This window comes from Cyprinus carpio, chromosome A19 (assembly GCF_018340385.1).
Source record: "Cyprinus carpio isolate SPL01 chromosome A19, ASM1834038v1, whole genome shotgun sequence".
NCBI lineage: Eukaryota > Metazoa > Chordata > Actinopteri > Cypriniformes > Cyprinidae > Cyprinus > Cyprinus carpio.
The window spans coordinates 17629275-17649575 of NC_056590.1; the positions used below are offsets into that span (position 1 = coordinate 17629275).

The 20301-nt window shown below is 36.1% G+C and overlaps 1 protein-coding gene across 2 annotated transcripts in view; it reads right to left on the reverse strand.

Annotated features, from left to right (window-relative positions):
* The window catches only part of LOC109065200 (uncharacterized protein KIAA1522 homolog), a 42571-nt gene extending 32811 nt beyond the window's left edge, over positions 1-9760 (reverse strand). For both annotated transcript variants that reach the window (XM_042776823.1, XM_042776822.1), the window contains exons 1-2: positions 9546-9760; positions 7648-7943 (exon numbers count right to left, since the gene is read on the reverse strand). In XM_042776823.1, the coding sequence (XP_042632757.1) occupies positions 7648-7885 (238 nt within the window). In that variant the 5' untranslated portion in view covers positions 7886-7943; positions 9546-9760. The remainder of the gene's footprint in view (positions 1-7647; positions 7944-9545) is intronic.
* Positions 9761-20301: the final 10541 nt, after the last annotated feature.

Sequence of the window (20301 nt, forward strand, 5' to 3'; positions counted from 1 at the left end):
TGATTTGACACTGAAGGCCATGGAGTAATTTATGTTGATTAATATACACTACATTAATTTGATTAATTTTGGTTTTTTGTTTTATGAAATTTATGATTTTTAATAGTATTTATTAATTTTATCATGTTTTTTACTGTATTTTATGAATTAAATACAGCCTTTGTGAGCAAGACACTTCTATTTTTTTTAATGTATTTTATGAATTAAATACAGCCTTTGTGAGCATATTATATATATATATATATATATATATATATATTATATATATATGTGTGTGTGTGGTGTGTGTGTGTGTGTGTGTGTGTGTGTGTGTGTGTGTGTGTGTCATGTAAATGTGGGTTAATTTTCCCCAGTTTATTATTCAGGCTGATATTCTTTGTACTTATTATTATTCAAATTAATACACACCTTTCCCCACATTTTCTACAAGAAAAAACTGTGGAATTGTGGCTTTACATGTGTTACATTTAATGTGTTGAATGCAGCTGATAATACTAGACTTTTTTATTTTTTGGTAGGAATAATAATTGACTCTAAACTAATTCACTATTGATTATTAATGCAAACCTTAGTTAGTAATGCGGCCATGACACGAAGCAGAGAAGCTGTGACACTTCAAAATAAGTTAATATTTAATAATATATCCAGCATTCCAGTGCACTAAAACGATTTTGTGAGTCAAAATACAGCTTACAAACAGTACAAGATGCTGTTACTGGTTTGGAAATAATTAAGCAAAGTGATATTTCAAAGTGATTTTCAACTGTAATGTAAATGTACTGTATGTCAGCCAGAATCAAGAGTTCATTTAGTGGTCATTAAATGCAAATATTTGATTTCAGAAAGCTAAGTTTGACCAATCAGAATCAAGTAGTGCAACAAACTTTTTAATGAGCAAATATATTTAATAAATGATCATGCATGTGTTAAACTTGAATGTCTGGAGTTCCAATTCTATGGAAATCTGCAGAGTTTTTGGTGGAATTCAGTGGCTGTATATTTTGTAAAGGCCTGCTTATCTTCACAATCTTCTCAGCAACACAAAATATAGTTCTTATGAAAACATGTCATCATATGCCTCTACTCTGGATGACAGTTTTAACCCTAATGTCTATCACAGTTTTCCATTCTGACCTCTTGTGCTCTTTAACTGTTCTCTGGGCAAGGAAGTGCTCGGAACATTAAATTACTGTCTTTTGTCACTCTATTCTTTTGTGTTTCTGTGATGTGTGCTGGGATGTATATCAGTGTCTCCAAATGCCATTAAACATTCACATGTTCTTTATTTCAGAGCTATTACAGGAAGATCACATTTCATTCAACCCTCTTCTGTTTGACCAGAAGTCATCATTCTATGTTGGCATTCGAGATCATCGTTAACAGATGTCTGGCCTCCATAATAAGAATGACCAGTTAAGCAAAATCTGCCGCCACCTTCACTTTTTTTCTTATTTCCACTACGCTTGTGATAAGAATCTCATATTTTTCTTCAACTACAGAAACTATTGTGTATTGATTTTAATTAAAAGTAAAATATATAAATATAGACCCAGTGTCACGCTTTGCTATGGTGCGGGAACATGGAGCGAGGAGACCAGGAGTACAAAACCAAGGGATTTATTCATATCGCAGGGAATCACACATAACACAAGGAGTTGACATCACCAATACCGGACCAAGAAACAGGGAACTGAATACTTTAAATACACAGACAATAGGGACTACCAACTTGACACACCTGGATTCAATCAAAACAAACGTGGAACACCTGGAATGAAATCAATGAACGGGAGACAGAAACTGGGTCACGGAGCACATGGGGAACAAAACACAACCAAAACTAGGAACAGAGTCTGACACCCAGACTTTCAGTCTTTAAAATATGGAAATTAGAAAAAAATAATAATAATACTGATTAAATTATATAATGGTGTGCTTTAAAAGCTAAAAGTATATAAAGTAAATGTACTTAAGTCCCACTTAAACCGATAGTTCACCCAAAAATGAAAATTCTTTAAAAAATAAATAAATAAAAATACAAATTCTACAAACCTGTATGAATTTCTTCATTCCGTGAGCACAAAAGATATATTGAAAAATGTTGGTAAGCAAACAGTTAATGGTATTCATTGACTTTCATAGTATTTTTTTTTCTATACAATGGTTGCCGTCCACTGTTTGGTTACCAACATTCTTCAAAATATCTTATTTTTTCAACAGAATAAAGATATTTTATTAAATGATGACAACATTTTCATTTATGGATGAACTATCCTTTTAAATGGGTCAAAAAATCACAATTACGTTTAGCTAATTCCATTTAATATAAATGCAAACTATAATACATTTATTTTTTAAGAGAGTTTACACTGAGTCACAATGAGACACAGCTCTGTGTTTTCCCCACTTTCACTCAAGTGATAAAGGATCCATGTTTACTGTGTCTATGTTTTGCATTAGAGGGAATCCCATGCATAGTGATCTCACCCCTCAAAAAGCTTCCGGACCTGATAGAGCCCTCTGGTTGGAGGGCGGGGGGTAGACAGAGGTTGAGCTCAGTCAGACAAGGAGTTTAGTGCTGCACCGCTGAGCCACGAAGCCCAGAAATGTCCTGATTTGTTTATGGAAGGGCCCACAAGAAGCAGCGTGTCCCAAATCCTAAAGACTTGGATTGAAGGAGGACCTGAGCTGTATATAGCCTGGAATATCATAGAGTCTGTGGGCCTTGTGCCTTCATGTAACCATCTAGCAATGCCCTATAGCATCTACACACAACACCCTAGAAACTGCTAAGTAATGTGTGCTATCAACCAAGCACAGAGAAGCACCACTCACATCATCTTCTGTAAAATATATAGTAACTTTTAATATTGCAATGAAATACTTTACAATAATACACTTAAATGCAAACTGAATGTAATGTGTTTTGGACACTTAGAGGTATTTTATTTGCATTTAAATGAAAATGTATTATAGTTTAAATTAATATTAAATAAAATCACGTGAACTTTATAGTGTTTTTGACTCACTTATGTAGGACTTAAGTACAACTTTATATGTAATTTTACTCTATTTTCTTTAAAATATGAATCAAGTTTACTGTTGAAAGTACTGACTAGCACTTATGGTAACTAAAACATTCTTTAATATAATTTCTGTTGAAACTTGTATTTTGTGTATTTAAATATATTTGTAATAAGACATGCAATGATGAAGGTGCAATTTAGTACATTTAACATATATTAATTTTAAATGTAATGTTAAATAATATTATGTGCTTTAGTGTTAATCAACACATCAAAACAAGTGTACTTCTGTAAAGCACACCTGACACAATAATAAAACAATGTTTTTTTTCCCCGTACTTTTAAGATATGAAGTACACAACAACTACACTTTCATTAAAATTAAATGTACTTTTTGGGGGGTTGGAGACTATGAAAATAGATAAAAAAGAGATTTTGAGGCAAAGAAAAGGATGTAATATTACAAAGCATTTCAGAAAATAATAATCAATCATCTTTCAATAACACATCATGTGTCTCATCTCTTAGACCTTTCCAAACTTTGGCTTTGTCTCCCTCTCATAAAGACCAGAAATGCTATAAATCATGGAGTGTAAAGAGAGAATATGAGACTAGAAGACTCTGAATGTCATGTTATTCTCGGTGTATGTCCAGCTAAAGTCCCAAGTGTCTGTTAACTCGCAGACTCTGGCAACTCAAAGTTTACATGTTTTTTCAGTGTAACAGAGGGAGTGTGAGACTTGTGGGGGCAGGAAGAGAAAAATCCAGAATCTGTGTCTTTTTTACATAGTCTTCTGCTTTTCTGGTTGGACCTCCATACATAAAAGTAGTTCAGCAGGTTTTAAAAAGTCAGTGTCTAAGAGGACCACAGGGACTGGCTTTGCAATACTTTCCCAAGACAACTTAGTAGAAAGGCTGGGGATATAATGCTGAATGTAGTGTCCAATATTGTTCTTACAATCTTCCACATAGGGACTTATGAGCAGATGTCACATGGCAGAGATCCTCAGTCCTCCTGCTGGATGCCTTCCTGCAGAGTCTAGTTACAGCACATCTCTCTCTAACTTTATTTCTAAGACAGTTGATAGGGTGTTATTGTGCTTGTGGGTGGGTTTTGTGTGTGGATTATAGGATGTTTCTACCTCATTTTGGATAGTTGCTATGGTGTTGCTAGGTGATTGCGAAAGCATTGATAGGTTGTGTCCTCAAAGTTCTGGGTGGTTGGTTGTTTGTTTGTATGGTGTTGGCTTTTGGTTTTTTTTATGTGTTGTTTGCTAGGATGTTGCTAGTTTGTCTTGGGTGGTTTCTTGAGCATTGATAGGGTGTTGCTGGGAATATATGGGCAGTTGCTAAGGTGTTTCTAGGTTGTTCCCAGGAAGTTTTGGGTGGTTGCTAAAGTGTTTCTAAGTGGTTTCTACATTTTTGCTTAAGTGTATGTTAGGATGTTGCTATGTTAGTTTTTGTTGGTTGGTTGGGTGTTTGTGTTTTGATATTGTGTGCTTCTGGGTGGTTGCTAGGGTGTTTCTAAGAAGTTCTGGTGTTGCTAAATTGTTTTCTTCTTTGTGGTTTCTAGGTTTGTCTTAAAGGGTTTAGTCAGCCAAATATTAAAATATGCATAATGACTCACCCTCATGTCGTTCCCAAACCCGTAAGACCTCCGTCATCTTCGGAAACACAGTTTAAGATATTTTAGATTTTAGTCCGAGAGCTTTCAGTCCCTCCATTTGAGAATGTATGTACGGTATACTGTCCTCACCCAGAAAGGTAATAAAAACATCATCAAAGTAGTCCATGGACATCAGAGTGGTCCGTTAGAATTTATTGAAGCATCGAAAATACATTTCGGTCCAAAAATAACAAAAATTCGACTTTATTCTGCTTTTTTTTTCTTCTCTTCCGGGTCTGTTTGTGAACGTGACTGCTGTGACTGTTGACGTACGACGCTGCTGACGTGTTATCTTTGTTATTGGGCGCACCAGAAAACACGTCGCAGCGTGTCCCCCCCCCCCCCCCCCCCCCGTACGTCAACAGTCACAGCAGTCCCGTTCACAACAGACCCGAGGAATAGAAGAAAAAGCGGGTAAAGTCGTAATTTTGTTATTTTTGGAACAAAATGTATTTTCGATGCTTCAATAAATTCCAACGGACCCTCTGATGTCACATGGACTACTTTGATGATGTTTTTATTACCTTTCTGGACGTGGACAGTATACCGTACATACATTTTCAATGGAGGGACAGAAAGCTCTAGGACTAAATCTAAAATATCTTAAACTGTGTTCTGAAGATGAACGGAGGTCTTACGGGTTTGGAACGACATGAGGTGAGTCATTAATGACATAATTTAATATTTGGGTGAACTAACCCTTTAAGTTTTGTGTTAGGACTTTTTCTAGGTTTTTGCCAGCTTGTCTTGGATGGTTGCTTGGGCATTGATAGAGTGTTGCTAGGGCATTGCTGGGAAGTTATGAATTGTTAATCCCCATTCACACCACTAGCAACACATAGCGACAAATTGACATGATCCCATTAATTTTCAATGGAGAGCTGGTGACTTCCAGCAACACAAGCGCCAGTGACCATCGTGGACAGAATGTGAGGGTGGCGAGCGACTGGAGTCACGTGACAAAAGTTATGAATAGTTTAACTTTATGCAAATGAAAAGCGAATTTCGTGAGCGACAACCAATAGGAGTGAAGAATCAGTCGGTGATGATCACACATCACCGTCTCAAGTGCAGGCAAGACAAGACAGAGTTCCGGAGCGACTTCACTGTTTTATATGATTTGACTGTAACCACATACATGGATATTAAAAATGATGCATGGAAAAAAAACTGTTGACAGTCTTAGTGAGTTTGATTCATACAGCGATGGTTCGAGTTTAGCACTGGTTAATGATTTAATGCACTGAGCGCTGCTGCAGTTTATAAAACACTCACCAACACCAGAATGCTACTCTTATTTATTTTAAGTCTAATTCCGAGTCAATTTCTTAGTCGATTTCTTTACCGGCAATATATATAGTTTGTGACTGAATTTTCTAAAGATATGCCCAGATGTGCAGTCTACCAATACCATTAGACAGCACTAGCAATGCCCACAAGTGTCTTCGCAGTACAGAGTCTAGTGACAGAGTACAGAGTCTGGTGGTGTGAATGGGGCTTTAGTGTGTTGCTAGGGTGTCCCAGGAAGTTCTGTGGTTGCTAGTATGTTTTTAAGTGGTTGGTAGGTTTTTGTTTAATTGTAGGGTGTTAGAGTGTTGCTTGTTGTGGGTGTTTTCTTGGGTGTTGCTAGGGCATTGCTAAGAAGTTTTGGGTGGTTGCTAGGGTTTTGCTAGGTGACTGCTGTGTTCTAGCGTGTTGTGGGCCAAACAGATCAAACAGATACATACATGTTGCATCTTTGATTAACAACATCCTAACACCTTATATATATAGCCTGCCTATAGCCTGCCATATAGGAGTAATTCACTTTTCCACAGTTGCTGGATGATACAGTACTGAATACGACAATTATTATGTCACATTCAAACTGATACCCTAAGAAAATATTCACCGGTGACAACAGCACACAATGACACATCAGAGCACATCATTGCTGTCTTTGGAGTAGAAAAGTTGAACCCGAAAGCAAGTGTAAAGTAGGAAGGCAAAAAGAAAAAAAAAAAAAAAAAAAAACCCTACAAAAAACAGATTCCAGAGTAGACATGTCCTTGTGATGGTAGCCTAATCCTGCTTAAAAAAGTGATGTTCCAGTGATAACATTTCAAATAATACAAGAAAGAAATTCCATGTTCCAGGTTTGGACAGATGGCACCAGACAACATGGCTAAAACCAAACGGTCTTTTAAAAAATTTCATCTGTGGTTTCACCTTACAGTACAAAAAATATATGGGAATATACTGTAAAACATAATGTGATATATTATATAATTCATTTCCATAAATGGGAAACTAGTGCTTATATTTTTCAATGTAGTATTCAATATATACATATATGCATTGCATGTATGGCTATACATTGATACATAGGAAAAATGATTTAGAAATGAATGCAAAAATAGCATTACATTTAAAATTTATAAAGTTTCATCCTTTCTTGTGCACATATATTGCACATACGTGTTCCCATCTAAATATGAATGAACACAGATATATACAAACATTCACAGAATGAGATACAGCAGATTTGTAGTTCCCAACATGCTTTGCTTCTGACTGTTAAAGGAGAGTACATCTTAAAGTTAGCCTAAGTATTATTTCATGTGTTTTAAAACTAAATAATAATATAGGGGAGACATATATTGTCACATATACAATATATTGTCACATATTTTTCAATAAATGAAAGTGGAAATTCCTTATCTATTATTCAATATATTGTGATATATTAACACAATATATTATTCTGTATATTTTCAATTTACTGTTAAATCATTTAATATATTGATCATTCATATAAAGACATATATTTTCCTTGTGTAAGGGTCAAAATCATGTATCTTTGATTAGCATCAACTAATCCAAATCTTCAAAAACAAACCCACTAATTTGCATTCCAACAGGTTATAAATACACTGCATTTATAAGTAGTGAAGCAAGCAAGGAGTTTTCGCTTACCTTTTAAGTCACCACTGACATGAATCTGTTTGGCTGTAGTACTCTCTCCAGACTGTCCACATGGACCTCCTGACCTGCTATGCCCATTACTGAGACTCCTCTTGTGTTTGCTGCCCTTGAACCAGCTAAAAGCCCGGCCCAAGGATGAACCCCGTTTCTTCTTACTGGCCTGCTGCAGGGCCAAGATCTCAGTAATGTCTTTGGGCACCAGATCCCCCGCGGAGCTGCTCCGGGACATCCTGAGACCAATGACCACTGATCTCTGACTGCTCTCGTATTCCACTCAAAACACCTGCCTTAACATCAAGAGAGAGAAGAGAGAAACATGAACATTTACATTTCTTAAAGCAATAATGGGAAACTTCTATGTGGCTCAATGACATATAAGATTGTCCAAAATATTTTAAAAACATAGTTCTTATAAATGTTCTCTTTATATTCATGTTGGTTTCATATAGTTTTGGAAAACTTTATAAACTAAAAAAGGGTTAATTTTAATGTCTTCAAAAATGTCTAGTGGTCAACCATAAAATAACACCACTTTGAATACATGGTAATGTACACATCCTAATTATTACTTTCAAAATCCATTTTTCTTTATTTATTTACAGTATATATCTTAATTTAAAATACCTTTTCAAATGTATTCTTTACAGGTATTATGAATTACTAATTCATAAATATCAGTTTTGTGACATTTGTACCACAACATGAACTTACCTTGTCATACAATTATGTCAAATCATTTGATATTTTAAAAGAATTATTGACCTTGAAACACAGTCAAGAAGGTGTTATATTATTTTATGCTGTTTTTCTATGTTGGTTGTACCACATGATTTTGATGTGGTGGCTGAAAGTTCTTCCAAATATCAATAAGCAGCAAAGCAGCTTTATTAAAATATTTTTTCTAACAAATAAAAACCTTTTGTCTTAACTCCTAACTATTACCTATCTATAAAATCAAACAGAGACAGATTTTTAATAATGTTCAATTCATGTTTAATCTCAGTCCTAACCCAAAAATCTGTTCCAAAAATATTTTTCCAGGATGTGGATCCAGGGAAATGCCCTATACTAGGCAGAATCCCAGTCACTGTCTTTTTATTAATTAGTTGCGTTATCAAAATCAAATTGAAGTACACTTATTACAGGTCCAGTCTCTCTTGAGCAACCTGGGGTTGAGGGCACGAATTGAGACTGAACACACGTTTTCAACGTTTTCATTACCATTACGCAACACTTCTGTGTAATAGAAGAAATGCCCAGAAGTCAGAAGTCACTTCAACTACTGTGTCTATATCAAGTCTCTTTTAGTACCCATAGAAACAGGGAAATCCGAGAAAAGTTACAATTACTCCCTCTCCAAAGATGCCTCACATGTGTTTTGTATCAGGTACTTGCAAGTCCCATTTCAGCATTCACATGCATTTGTAGTGCCTACACCCTCATTCCCTGAAACATTTATTCTTGCTAAGCCTTCCAATCTTAGTCATAGTGTGAGAACTGAAGGTATAAGAGACAAAACAAAAGTAGAAGTGCGTATGGGGGGGGTGTGGCTATCTCATGCATCGCTTTGGATAAAAGCGTCTGCTAAATGATTAAATGTAAATGTAAATGTAAATGTAAAGCTGGCAGTAAAGTTCGTATCTTTGTTTTGATGTTTGTGAAAATGTTTTCTGTATTTCTCTCTCAATTTCTCAATCTCTTTCTCAGTCTTTCGGACACCTCAGGACTGTAATTCGACAGCAACAAAATCTCTGGATGTAGCAACACACACTCACACACCCCACACACTAACTTACACAACTACAATGTGCAGCTCAAAACAGTCATCACATTCCCAAACACATTTTATGTGGCTACACCCACAAGCGCAGAAAAACACCAGAGGGTACCTTGATCTCCTTTCTTGCGTCCTTTTGTCTGTGTCACAGTGTGTGTCTTGTCTTTGTTGCAGTGCTGTGTTGTACTGTTTATTCAGCTCTTTTTGGGTGAGTGAAGCTCCATGCTGGTCAGTCCTCCCCCTCCTGTCCTGTCTCCTGGTCACCATTCAGCGCAGTGCAGAGAGGAACTGCAGTTCACACGTGTATTCCACCTAACTATTTCACAGTGACAAGGAGGCTCCCTCCCTCCCCGACTTTCTCCTCCTCTCTCTCTCTCTCTCTCTCTCTCTCTCTCTCTCTCTCTCTCTCTCTCACGCTCTCACCACATTGTACACATCGTTTCACTCCTCTCCACCTTTACTTATTGCCCTTAGACATCGTCTACCCACTCCTCCTGTTTCTCTTCCCTGTCCACTCATTGGTTTTTGTTAACTTACTATCTCATCCTAATCAGAGGTGGTGGAGAGACACCAACCTGTTCCCTGATGGGGATGCTGGCTTTTTCGAAGACATGAAGCCAAAGGGCTGATCATTGTTTTTCGACATATGAAAAACAGACAAACACTGCATATGCCACGCATTCATTTTGAGCTACAGGTGATTTATATGCTCTGAAACCTGAGATGTAGCTTTTCTTCTGACATGATTGACAGGCTTAGAAGCATGTGGACTCTAATAGCTATGAAAGTGAGGCTAAAAATAAAGGATTAAACCAAAGCATGGAAACATGGGAAAATGCCCTCTTTTTGCCTCCTAGAAGTATTTAAAGATTTCAGCCATGTGGTTTTTATTACATCAGATAGCAAAACATTATATAAAGTGCTATTTTTTGTAAAGACAGATAGGATAGGCACATTTTTCAAGCAAAACAGATAAAATAATGTCTTTTTATATGATAAAACAATAGATATACTGTTCAAAAAGACAAGTATATTGACATTTTGTGATTGTGAAATGGTAATAGATCATGTTCATGATTAATATGATGAACTACACCTGTGGTTAGGGTTATTGTTGTTAACTTCAGGCAATAAAACTTTTAAGAAAACATCTTCATTATTTGAAATAAAATAAATGTTAACTGAAACTAATTTTCTTTCTGTAACTTGAAGTACTAAAATAACTAAAACTGACATAAAAATTAATAAGAATTATATACACACACACACACACACACACACACACACCACACACTCATATATACTCATATATATATATATATATATATATATATATATATATATTTATATATATATATATATATATATATAATATAAAACTAATAAATAATGGCTTTTTAAAAAATATTACAACTTTGTATAAAATTTAAATTAAAATGGAAATGTAAAAAAATTGATTTCAAATTCAAAATATTAATAAAAAGTTTAATAGTACATCACTGATACTAAACTTACACTAGGCTGATCTGAGAGGACACCTGTGTGAACTTGAAGGGAAGTGACTTCACACATCCACTAAAATCATCATCATCTTGAGACCAGCTGGTTAAGTAAGGTCAACTGTGAGAAACTGTCTACGACGAATTGTTTGCAGATGCTGCTTTTATATTTGTATTATATAGGTTATTTTTATATATTTTGTGTAGCTAATATAGTGACATCCATACATTTTAAAGAGTGGCCAAATTCCAAAAGTTATCTTAAGTGTGGTCTGGTAACCAGGGGCAACGGTTAGATGAGGGCATGTGCCCTCATGTACTTGTCTCCTTAATGTACAGAGTAGTTATTTAACCTCTGAAGGTGCTCCCCCCTCTACAGAATTTTCCCTTGAACTTTGAGGGCTTGGTTGCTGTGAATTTGCTATTTTTGTTCTTTCACAGCACAGAGAAGCCACAGAAAGTAGGCTAAGAATAGCAGAGCTAATCGTGATGTCATGTCCCGTGGGAATCGGTGGCAAGGGATCTGTTTCCAGGATCATCTGGTTTCATTTTAAATCCTGGCTGATGATGAGCTAACATAGAGATGTGAACGTTGCCGCTCTGACAACATCTTCTGAGAGGATGTTTCCTGTCTGTTGCTAATGGTTTCATGTTCATTGTGCAGGCTCCCACGGGTGATACATGGAGTATGGCAGCCTATTTATTAAAGGGATACTCCATCCCAAAATGAAAATTTTGTCATTATTCACCTACCCCCATGTCGTTCCAAACCCGTAAAAGCTTCGTTCGTCTTCGGAACACAGTTTAAGATATTTTGGATGAAAACAGGGAGGCTTGAGACTGTCCCATAGACTGACAAATAAATAACAGTGTCAAGGTCCAGGAAAGTATGAAAGACATCGTCAGAATACTCCATCTGCCATCAGTGATTCAACTGTAACGTTATGAAGCAACGAAAATACTTTTTGTACATGAAGAAAACAAAAATATCGACTTTATTCACCAATTCATCTCCTCTGTGTCTCTCCAAATCAGCATAGAGCCATTTTGTTATGTATGAGGTTTAATATCATGGCGTATGCTCTTCTGTTTCAGCCGCGCCACAAGGATAAATTTTTTTATGTGTATTTACGTTTTGGTTTGAAAGCAAACAGCGCATCGGCGCAGCGCTGCTGACACTGAAGAGCTAACGGAGAGACACAGAGGAGAGGAATTGTTGAATAAAGTCGTTATTTTTGTTTTCTTCGTGTACAAAAAGTATTCTCGTCGCTTCATAACGTTACGGTTGAATAACTGATGGCAGATGGAGTATTGTGATGATGACTTTCATACTTTCCTGGACATTGACACTTTTATATATTTGGCAGTCTATGGGACAGTCTCAAGCCTCCCTGTTTTCATCCCAAAATATCTTAAATTGTGTTCCGAAGATGAACAAAGCTTTTACGTGGTGGAAGCCGAGTATGGGGGTAACTCAGATTAATGACAAAATTTTAATTTTGCACACACACGGTGGAGTGAACACACACACCACTCTGTGATTCTAATGTTTGAGGAGCAGTGGGCAGCCATTTTCAGAAACGCCCGGGGAGCAAATGGGTATTCGATGCTTTGCTCAAGGGCACCTAATCGTGGTATTGAAGGTGGAGAGAGAACTGTACATGCACTCCCCCCCCAAATACAATTCCTGCTTGAGACTCGAAATTAACCCTTCGATTGGGAGTCCGATTTCATTGACGACTCCCTGTGTGACACTTAAGGGTTTGGAACGAATGGGGGTAATGATTAATGACAAAATTTTCAGCTTTGCGGTCACAGGAATAAACTCTGTACATGTTTGAGGATATACATATTCAGATTTAAATACAAATGTGTATTCTGCTTTTTAAATTACGCAATGATGTATTAAAATGATCAAACTGTTTTCAACATTGATAATAAATGTTTCTTGAGCATCTATAATACTTAAAAAATATTTATGCGATATTATTATATTTTAGTCTATATTTTAGATATGTTTAGTCTTGGCTTTAATCGTATCAGTCTTGAATGATGTGCTCTGCCACCTGATTCATATGTGACTGTGAAACTGTGGGGCTCTTGATTTGTCCTGTGGGATTCTTCAGAGATGTGTCAAAGCGTTCTGTCAATGTTTACTCTACAGTCTGACAAACGATCAGATTCCTTTTATCTGAAACCTAAAGAGAGACAACAAATTATGAGTGTCTCTAAAATGACAGTATTATTTGAGACTCTGCAAAGAAATAAAGCCTTGTTGTCTGATACGACCTTTCATGAACTAAGTTTAATGTGTTGTTGATGTATTTTCCACCACGCCATGGCCATTTACAGGAAAATTAAGTGACTGTAAACAGAGATAAGGGAGAAGTGTGTGTCAGGATATGTACCCAGGACGACTCAATATGCTCTGTTAACACAAGACTGCTTATTCTCAGAGGGTGTTTGACTTTCTTTCTGCTTTCAAAAGCACAGATGCAGAACCTCGGCCCTTGGCCTCCTTCCTCGCACCGGGTTGGACCAGCTATGATCCAGTAAATCAACACTATCTAGGGATCACAATCTGGATCTCTTTTTCTAGGGTCATGGATTGAAGATACATGCTCACAATTTTCTTCAGCCAACCACAGATTGCAATCAGACATGATTATTAACCACTGTAGGACTACATGGGTTCATGTGTCGCTTAAAGCAAGGTTCAAATATGACATGGATGTTCTGTCAGCAACCTCTGTATTGTAGAGAGAGAGAGAGAGAAGACTTGTGGGGGATTGGGTGGGGTTACTGTGAGTCAGACTTAAACTCAGTCCCTAAGAACACATTGAAATGTTTAAATGTTGCTATAGCAACTACGGAGAACACAGTCATTCTCTTGCCTTCACAAAAGCCTCAGTGTTTTGTTGTGAAAGTATGGAGCTTAATCTGTGGGTATATTTTGAGAACTACTATACACAATCATTTACCACTAGAAGAAATTAAGCCTTGCCAAATACTTTGATCATTGGAAAAATGGAACATTTCCTCATTCCCAGCTAGATAAATCAAGCCTTTCTCAAGGTTACCAAATAATTGCTTGCGAAAAACAGATTTTTAGAAAAAAGTTTACAAGAACGTCCACCCCTAAACATAACTATACAAATTCATACAAATTAGGCACCAATTTGCCAAGATGTAAAATAGTTACGAATTGCAAATGAGACTGTGTTGAGATATTGGTAAGTTATGGTTTAACTGGGAATCAAACACTACCCTCGGGTTCCTGTTCTGGCTGCTGTAATCATCAACCATCTGTGATGAATATCCTAACCAGTATAACACAGTTGGACACTGTCTGCAAACCAGCAAGCATTTGTGGTTGTTCTGGATTTTTTTAAAGGCCTTCAGTTATTCTCTTCCTTCCGTGTCTTCTCAGGCTGTAAAATTGCTGTGATGAAGAGTAAAATATTTCAAAGCTGTAAAACTTTGAAACTTGGTGCAGAATAACCAAACTTAATAAAAAGGTTATACTCTTGAATGAGCCCCAGTAAAAATACAGCTGTGCCCCACTTAAACATTACTGATAACTCCTTATATGTCAGTGAAGTTTATCATATACCAACCTGAGAATTAAAAAAAAAAAAAAAAAAAACCTGATAATATTTCAACAATAAAGTCAATCAGAAGTAGTGATGCCAGATTTGCAAATGAATCACTCTTTTGATCCAATTGGTCAAACGAGTTTGCAAGAAGGGATGTGACATAATGATTGTGAATTTTATTTTTTTATTATTTTTTTTTTACATGGAGCAAACTCCATCCACAGAAATATGTTGGTAGCACATATCCAAAAGTTAATCGACCTGAAAAAAATGATTTACAAGGATTTAGACAGCTTTACAGCTCAATTATCAAATATTTTGCTAAAGAATTCATGTAAATGCTTTGAAAAAATATGAGCTTCACATATAACATTAATTAATTGAATATAAAACAGCCAACAGTTATATAGCTTATCAAAACAACAAGAGTCAGAATAAGTTCTTTAAGCCATAAAACTTCTATTTGGCACCCAGTTTATATAAGCAATAACAACAAAAAAAGTCCCCTTTACAGAGGTGCTTTCCATAAATCTTCCACCACTTTCATAGATGTGAGCTGAGGCAACAGCCAGGAAATCCCGCCTGTCGAGTGGGTTAAGCCCACCTCTCCCTGCATTGTATTATCACTCTCTCTCTGTCTTTGTCCTATCTCTGCAGACTGGATTTTCTTCTGTACCACTGCAAAAGCCAGTGACATTCGTAAATACACACAATTACACAAACCAATTAAATATGAGCAGAGGACACAACATAAAACCACACAATACACACACAATCCAAGCTGTACAATAACAATGACAAGATAATCCACACACAAAAAAATTAAATTATTTACTCATCTTTATACTGTTCCATAATTGTTTTTGTTGAACACCAACTTAGATACTTTGAAGAATGTTCATGCTGCTCTTTTCTATAGCAAAATAATACAGTGACCAAAGGTTGAAGCGGTATAAAGATTCTTTAAAATATTCTAAAATAACGTTTCCACTGAAAAAAAAAGAAAGCTGTGATTCTGTGACAGAATTTAAATTTTTGAGTTTAAGACATAAACAACAGTGAAAGTACAGACAATCAACCATAATACATTGTAATCTTTTGTTACACATATGCAGTCCAGCCAAACCCCAGCAGGCTCCAGACGGGTGCTCTAGTACCACAGCGTTAACCCTAATGAGACTCACATAGTTTCAGTGCACACTCATTATCACAAGAATCATGGAAAAGTACATCTTGGCAAGCGTCCCCATTTTTTGTTTTTTTTTATCTCCTTCATCAAGCCATGCTCCAGAATGAAACGCATGGAGAGTTTCAATTAGGCATTCTGGCCTGTGATGAACACTTTGATTTAGAGGCTTCAGTGCTTTCATGCCTCTGTCTGTAATAAGGCACTGATGTGCCAAGCTCCCAGAGCATCACAGGTTTAACACTTTATTACTAGCACTTAATTAATTCACCAGCCTTCCAGTGGAAGGTCAAATCAGGTCTGCAGACTGTTTCCCAAACAGTCCAGCGTGAATAATCCATCCTTGTTAAAGATGAAGTGTGTCATTTTTGAAGATGCGGAAATACTTTGTACAAATATTAATAGGCCGATCTAAAAACTGTGACTATGCAAATATGTACTGTGTGTACAATGACAATTATCGTTATATAATGCAAGTTTTATATGGCCAAATAAAACATTTTACTCTAGCTTCATGCATTCTTTTTTTTTATAAACACTTGAATGTGGGTAAGTTTCATAAAATAACAACAACAAAAACAAATAATAATAATAAAGAATGATAATCAAAATGTAGATGGAGTCGATCAGCACCCCAAAGCTTGACAGTCATTACCTCTTCATGAGATGACATTTTATTCCATAACGTTACACAGTTTTGATGCTGTTTTATGTCTGATGATAGTGTTAGATTACATGTGGAAGCATCTGTTGTTTTGGTTTCTTCTTCGCTTGTGTTTTGGAAACTCTGTACAGAAGATGTGTAATAGACCCACTACCAGATAACATTGAAAACATGGATTCCCAGATCACAAGTATAGCTCAAATATATTTTTAGACTTTTTATAAGTCAAAGCACATATAAGTCAAATATATTTGTATGTCATTTTAAGTATATTTCTGAGAAGTACATAAAGCACATTTCTGAGAAGAACATAAAAAGTATACTGAAAGTATATTTAGTTTAAAAGAAGTATACTAATAGCACACTTGAACAAACTTCTTTTTCGTAAGGGATGTTGAATATCAGGTAAGATGATGTAACATTAAACCAGCTTTTTGTTTGTGCCATGTTGACTTACTTTCTTGCTTTCATCGTTTTCATTTTTATTCTTGTGAACTAACTTGTTTGTTAAATTGATCAACCAATCAGTGTGAGTTCTCACTCTCACCGACTGCCCGATGCCAATTTAAAAGTAGTTTACTAATAGATTGCAGGCATTGTACATAATCAACCAATCGTGGGATCCCTGAAGGAACAACAGGAACAATACAAATACACGTACATAATGTGTGAGGACCATATAGAAAGCATGTTAATAGGAGAGCAAACCCAAAATCTGGACATTTCATGCAATTTAGAAATCCCATCCAGGACATGTCTGAGAAAAAGAGGATGTATGTATTGTCAGGATGTTTTTACCTTAGTAAGAAAAGTAGTAAAATATTCCAGCTGTTCAACTTTTTTAAAGTTGTTTTTTATTCAAGGTTTTAGAATTTTTTAAGATTTATTTGGGTGTATTGGGACTGTTATTGTTTTATGATGTTGTATATTTTTTGTGAAAGATTTAGATGTTTGAAAGCATGTGCAAGCAAGATTTCATCCAGGTTGGAGGAGCACATCTGGCTGGATGCTCTGAGTCTGAGGCGGTATATGCCTACAGAGCCAAACCAATGACTCACAGAAATGTGGCTGTGACAAGAAACCACAGCTTGAAGGCAGGACACAAAAGAGCTTCATAACCCCACCCTATTCAAAACATCTGCCACAGCAGACAATCAGAAATATGCGGCTGAAATCGATGATTACTAAAGGCAAAAAAGCTGGAACTGCACAGATACATTCAGCCTAAGCCTTGAAACTATTACAGGGATATTATTTATTGTTCGTTTGTCTTCTTCTTTCTTACATGTCAATTGCTGAGTTTACGGTCTTTAAGAGAGGTCAGATAAGATAATTCATTATCTTTTCAGACACAGGCACAGGTCCAGGCATGATGTTTGGTCTCTCTCTTTTTTCCTACTCTATTTAAGAGAGCCCAAATATCCCGAAATTCCTGGACTTTGCATCAAAAAAAAAAAAAAGAAAAGAAAAGAAAAAGAAAGGATAGCAATCATTGTTTTATGTCAGTTTTTCTTCTCAGACCTAAAAATAAGAGCCTGGAAAAATGTGCAGAGACTTTGGAGAATTTAATTACGGACTATACTAAAGAATCTTGAACACACAGTAGGTCTATGACAACTCAGCTTGGAGTTCTCAGGATGCAGATGCACAAAATCTGGGGAGAAAGTGGACAGAATATTCCCAGGCTTTGACTTTTAATTGCTCCTCTGTGCTTTATGTGGTTGAGCATCCCAGTGAACACATGGACACTTTTGTTTGTCACTCTTTCCATTCTGTTATTCATTTATGCTTTACTGGCTCCATATGCTGGTTGCCTGAAATAATCCTATGGTTTGGTTTTGGATTTTGCTATAATGACTGTACATAATCTCCATTTATGATATGATATGAAATACTGATCATTTAAATTATTTTATCTTGTAGGTTTGTTGGAATCTTTACATACATTACACAGTTACCCAATCGTTGAGTGCTGCATGTACATTCAGAGTTCAGGAGTCTGAAAGGACAGTTTGCTTTGCAGTAGTTTGCAATCTACTGCGTCATTTGCCAATTCTGTGTTTATAGTATTTATCAGTATATTGTTTTGGTGCATGAAAGACCCTTTTTAGAAACCATTATTGCATTTATCACATTTTCCGCGCAATGCAGACAAGCAGCTATTGCTGTGAAATCAAAATCCTAGGAAAACTGTCAACATACAGACAGGAGTCTAACTGGGTTTTTATTTGTTCAGTCTATTTTTTGATTGTCATCCCAGTCAGAGGAGCTATTTGTCTGACCTTAGATGCTGCTGTGCGTGTGTATTTCTCACAAATGGACCACTGTGTGTACAATATTCTTTAAGCAACACAGTTCACTTCCCCTACACACTGATAAGGAGTACAATTCACATTTACACAGCTGTCACAGTGTAAATGTGATATATACTCCTGTTTGAGAATTTCAAAGTTAAAAACACACCATTATCAACACAACATCTTTCATAAGTGTGTGGAATGTTAAGTGTCTGCTGTTTTAAAAAAATCCCATCAACTCTAATCTCTCTTTTCATTTTAGTTTAAATCTTTAATCTCATTTTATACTCCTCTTTCTGATTCAGGTGTCAGGGACTGACCCTTCCTCTAGAATTCCCTCTTACACAATCACTATCATAGCAGAAAAAAACATCAGTTGTTTTGAGCCATTTTATTACTGCAATGAAAACAGCTGCACTAAAATCCTAGCAGATAATTTTTGATTGTAGCTGACCGTCAGGAGAGTTGACCTCATCCACATCCATTGAAATAAATTGAGAAGACCAGAGACAGAGAACATAAATCACTCCAGATCACACTGATCTGCTCATCTCCAACATTCTTTGACTTTCAAAAACTCTGTGTCCTTTTATGGTTACTTACCAGCTGAGCTTTTTAGCCTGCCATGTTTTTCTATTATTGGGACCCAAAGTATTTCAATATTTTTATAATAATTTAAATGATATGTCTGCATTTAATGCACTATAGTCATCATCATGAAACCCAGTGCCCTGGCAGAGTATGTTTTTATGATAAAGTTGTGTTTTTTTTTTTTTTTTTTTTTTTTTATCAAAATGGTATGTGAAGCTTAAAAGGAACACTTTAGAGTGCCATTTACTTGGCAGGTGGATTTGTTTCAGTTGTATCCCACACAAAACATTATCGTGAGAGAGTTATCTGATGTGTGAGAATGTTGTCGTGGCAGTTCAGATTGTTATTTTCAGACAGGGAAGGTTGATTATCACGACCATCTTTCCTTTTCATGTGATACTAAAGCGTCAAGGTTGTTTTGAAGAGCCACAGAGTGATACATTTGCTTGTGAGAAGTATGTTTTTATCACGCTGTGTCAGTCAATCTTAAAATGTTCTTTGATGTAAGCAGATATTTTCTTTAAGACTGTCTCTTTCTTAGAACACACTTAGAGTTTCTATTAACAACACAAACTAAGAAAATCACAAAGTTCATTTGGCACCACAGGCTGACATTCCCAAGAGTTATAGCTCTCCAAAGCCTTTCATGATAATATAACTCTGACCAAAAATAAAAATCACACGCAGAGAATTCAAAATAAGTTACGGATGTTAATTTAAGTTAATACAGCATTGTTCAACTGGCTAAGCACAAACATCTACAGTATTGACAAGTAATGTTTTTGTTTAACTTGCTTTTTGCCTTCTACTGGACTGGACTTATTAGGCCTACAGTGAAGCTAACGGATGACATTTTTTTGTATTGGGAGTTGCTCAATGAAGATGATGTCATGACAACACCGACTGATTGATGACAACACTGTAATCCCCAGCCCATCACTAGCGAATAATTACAAGAATATTTGTGTTATGCAAATACATGTGAACTGACTTTAATTTAATATCCTGAGCTGTGATGTGAACAGCAGAAAAAGT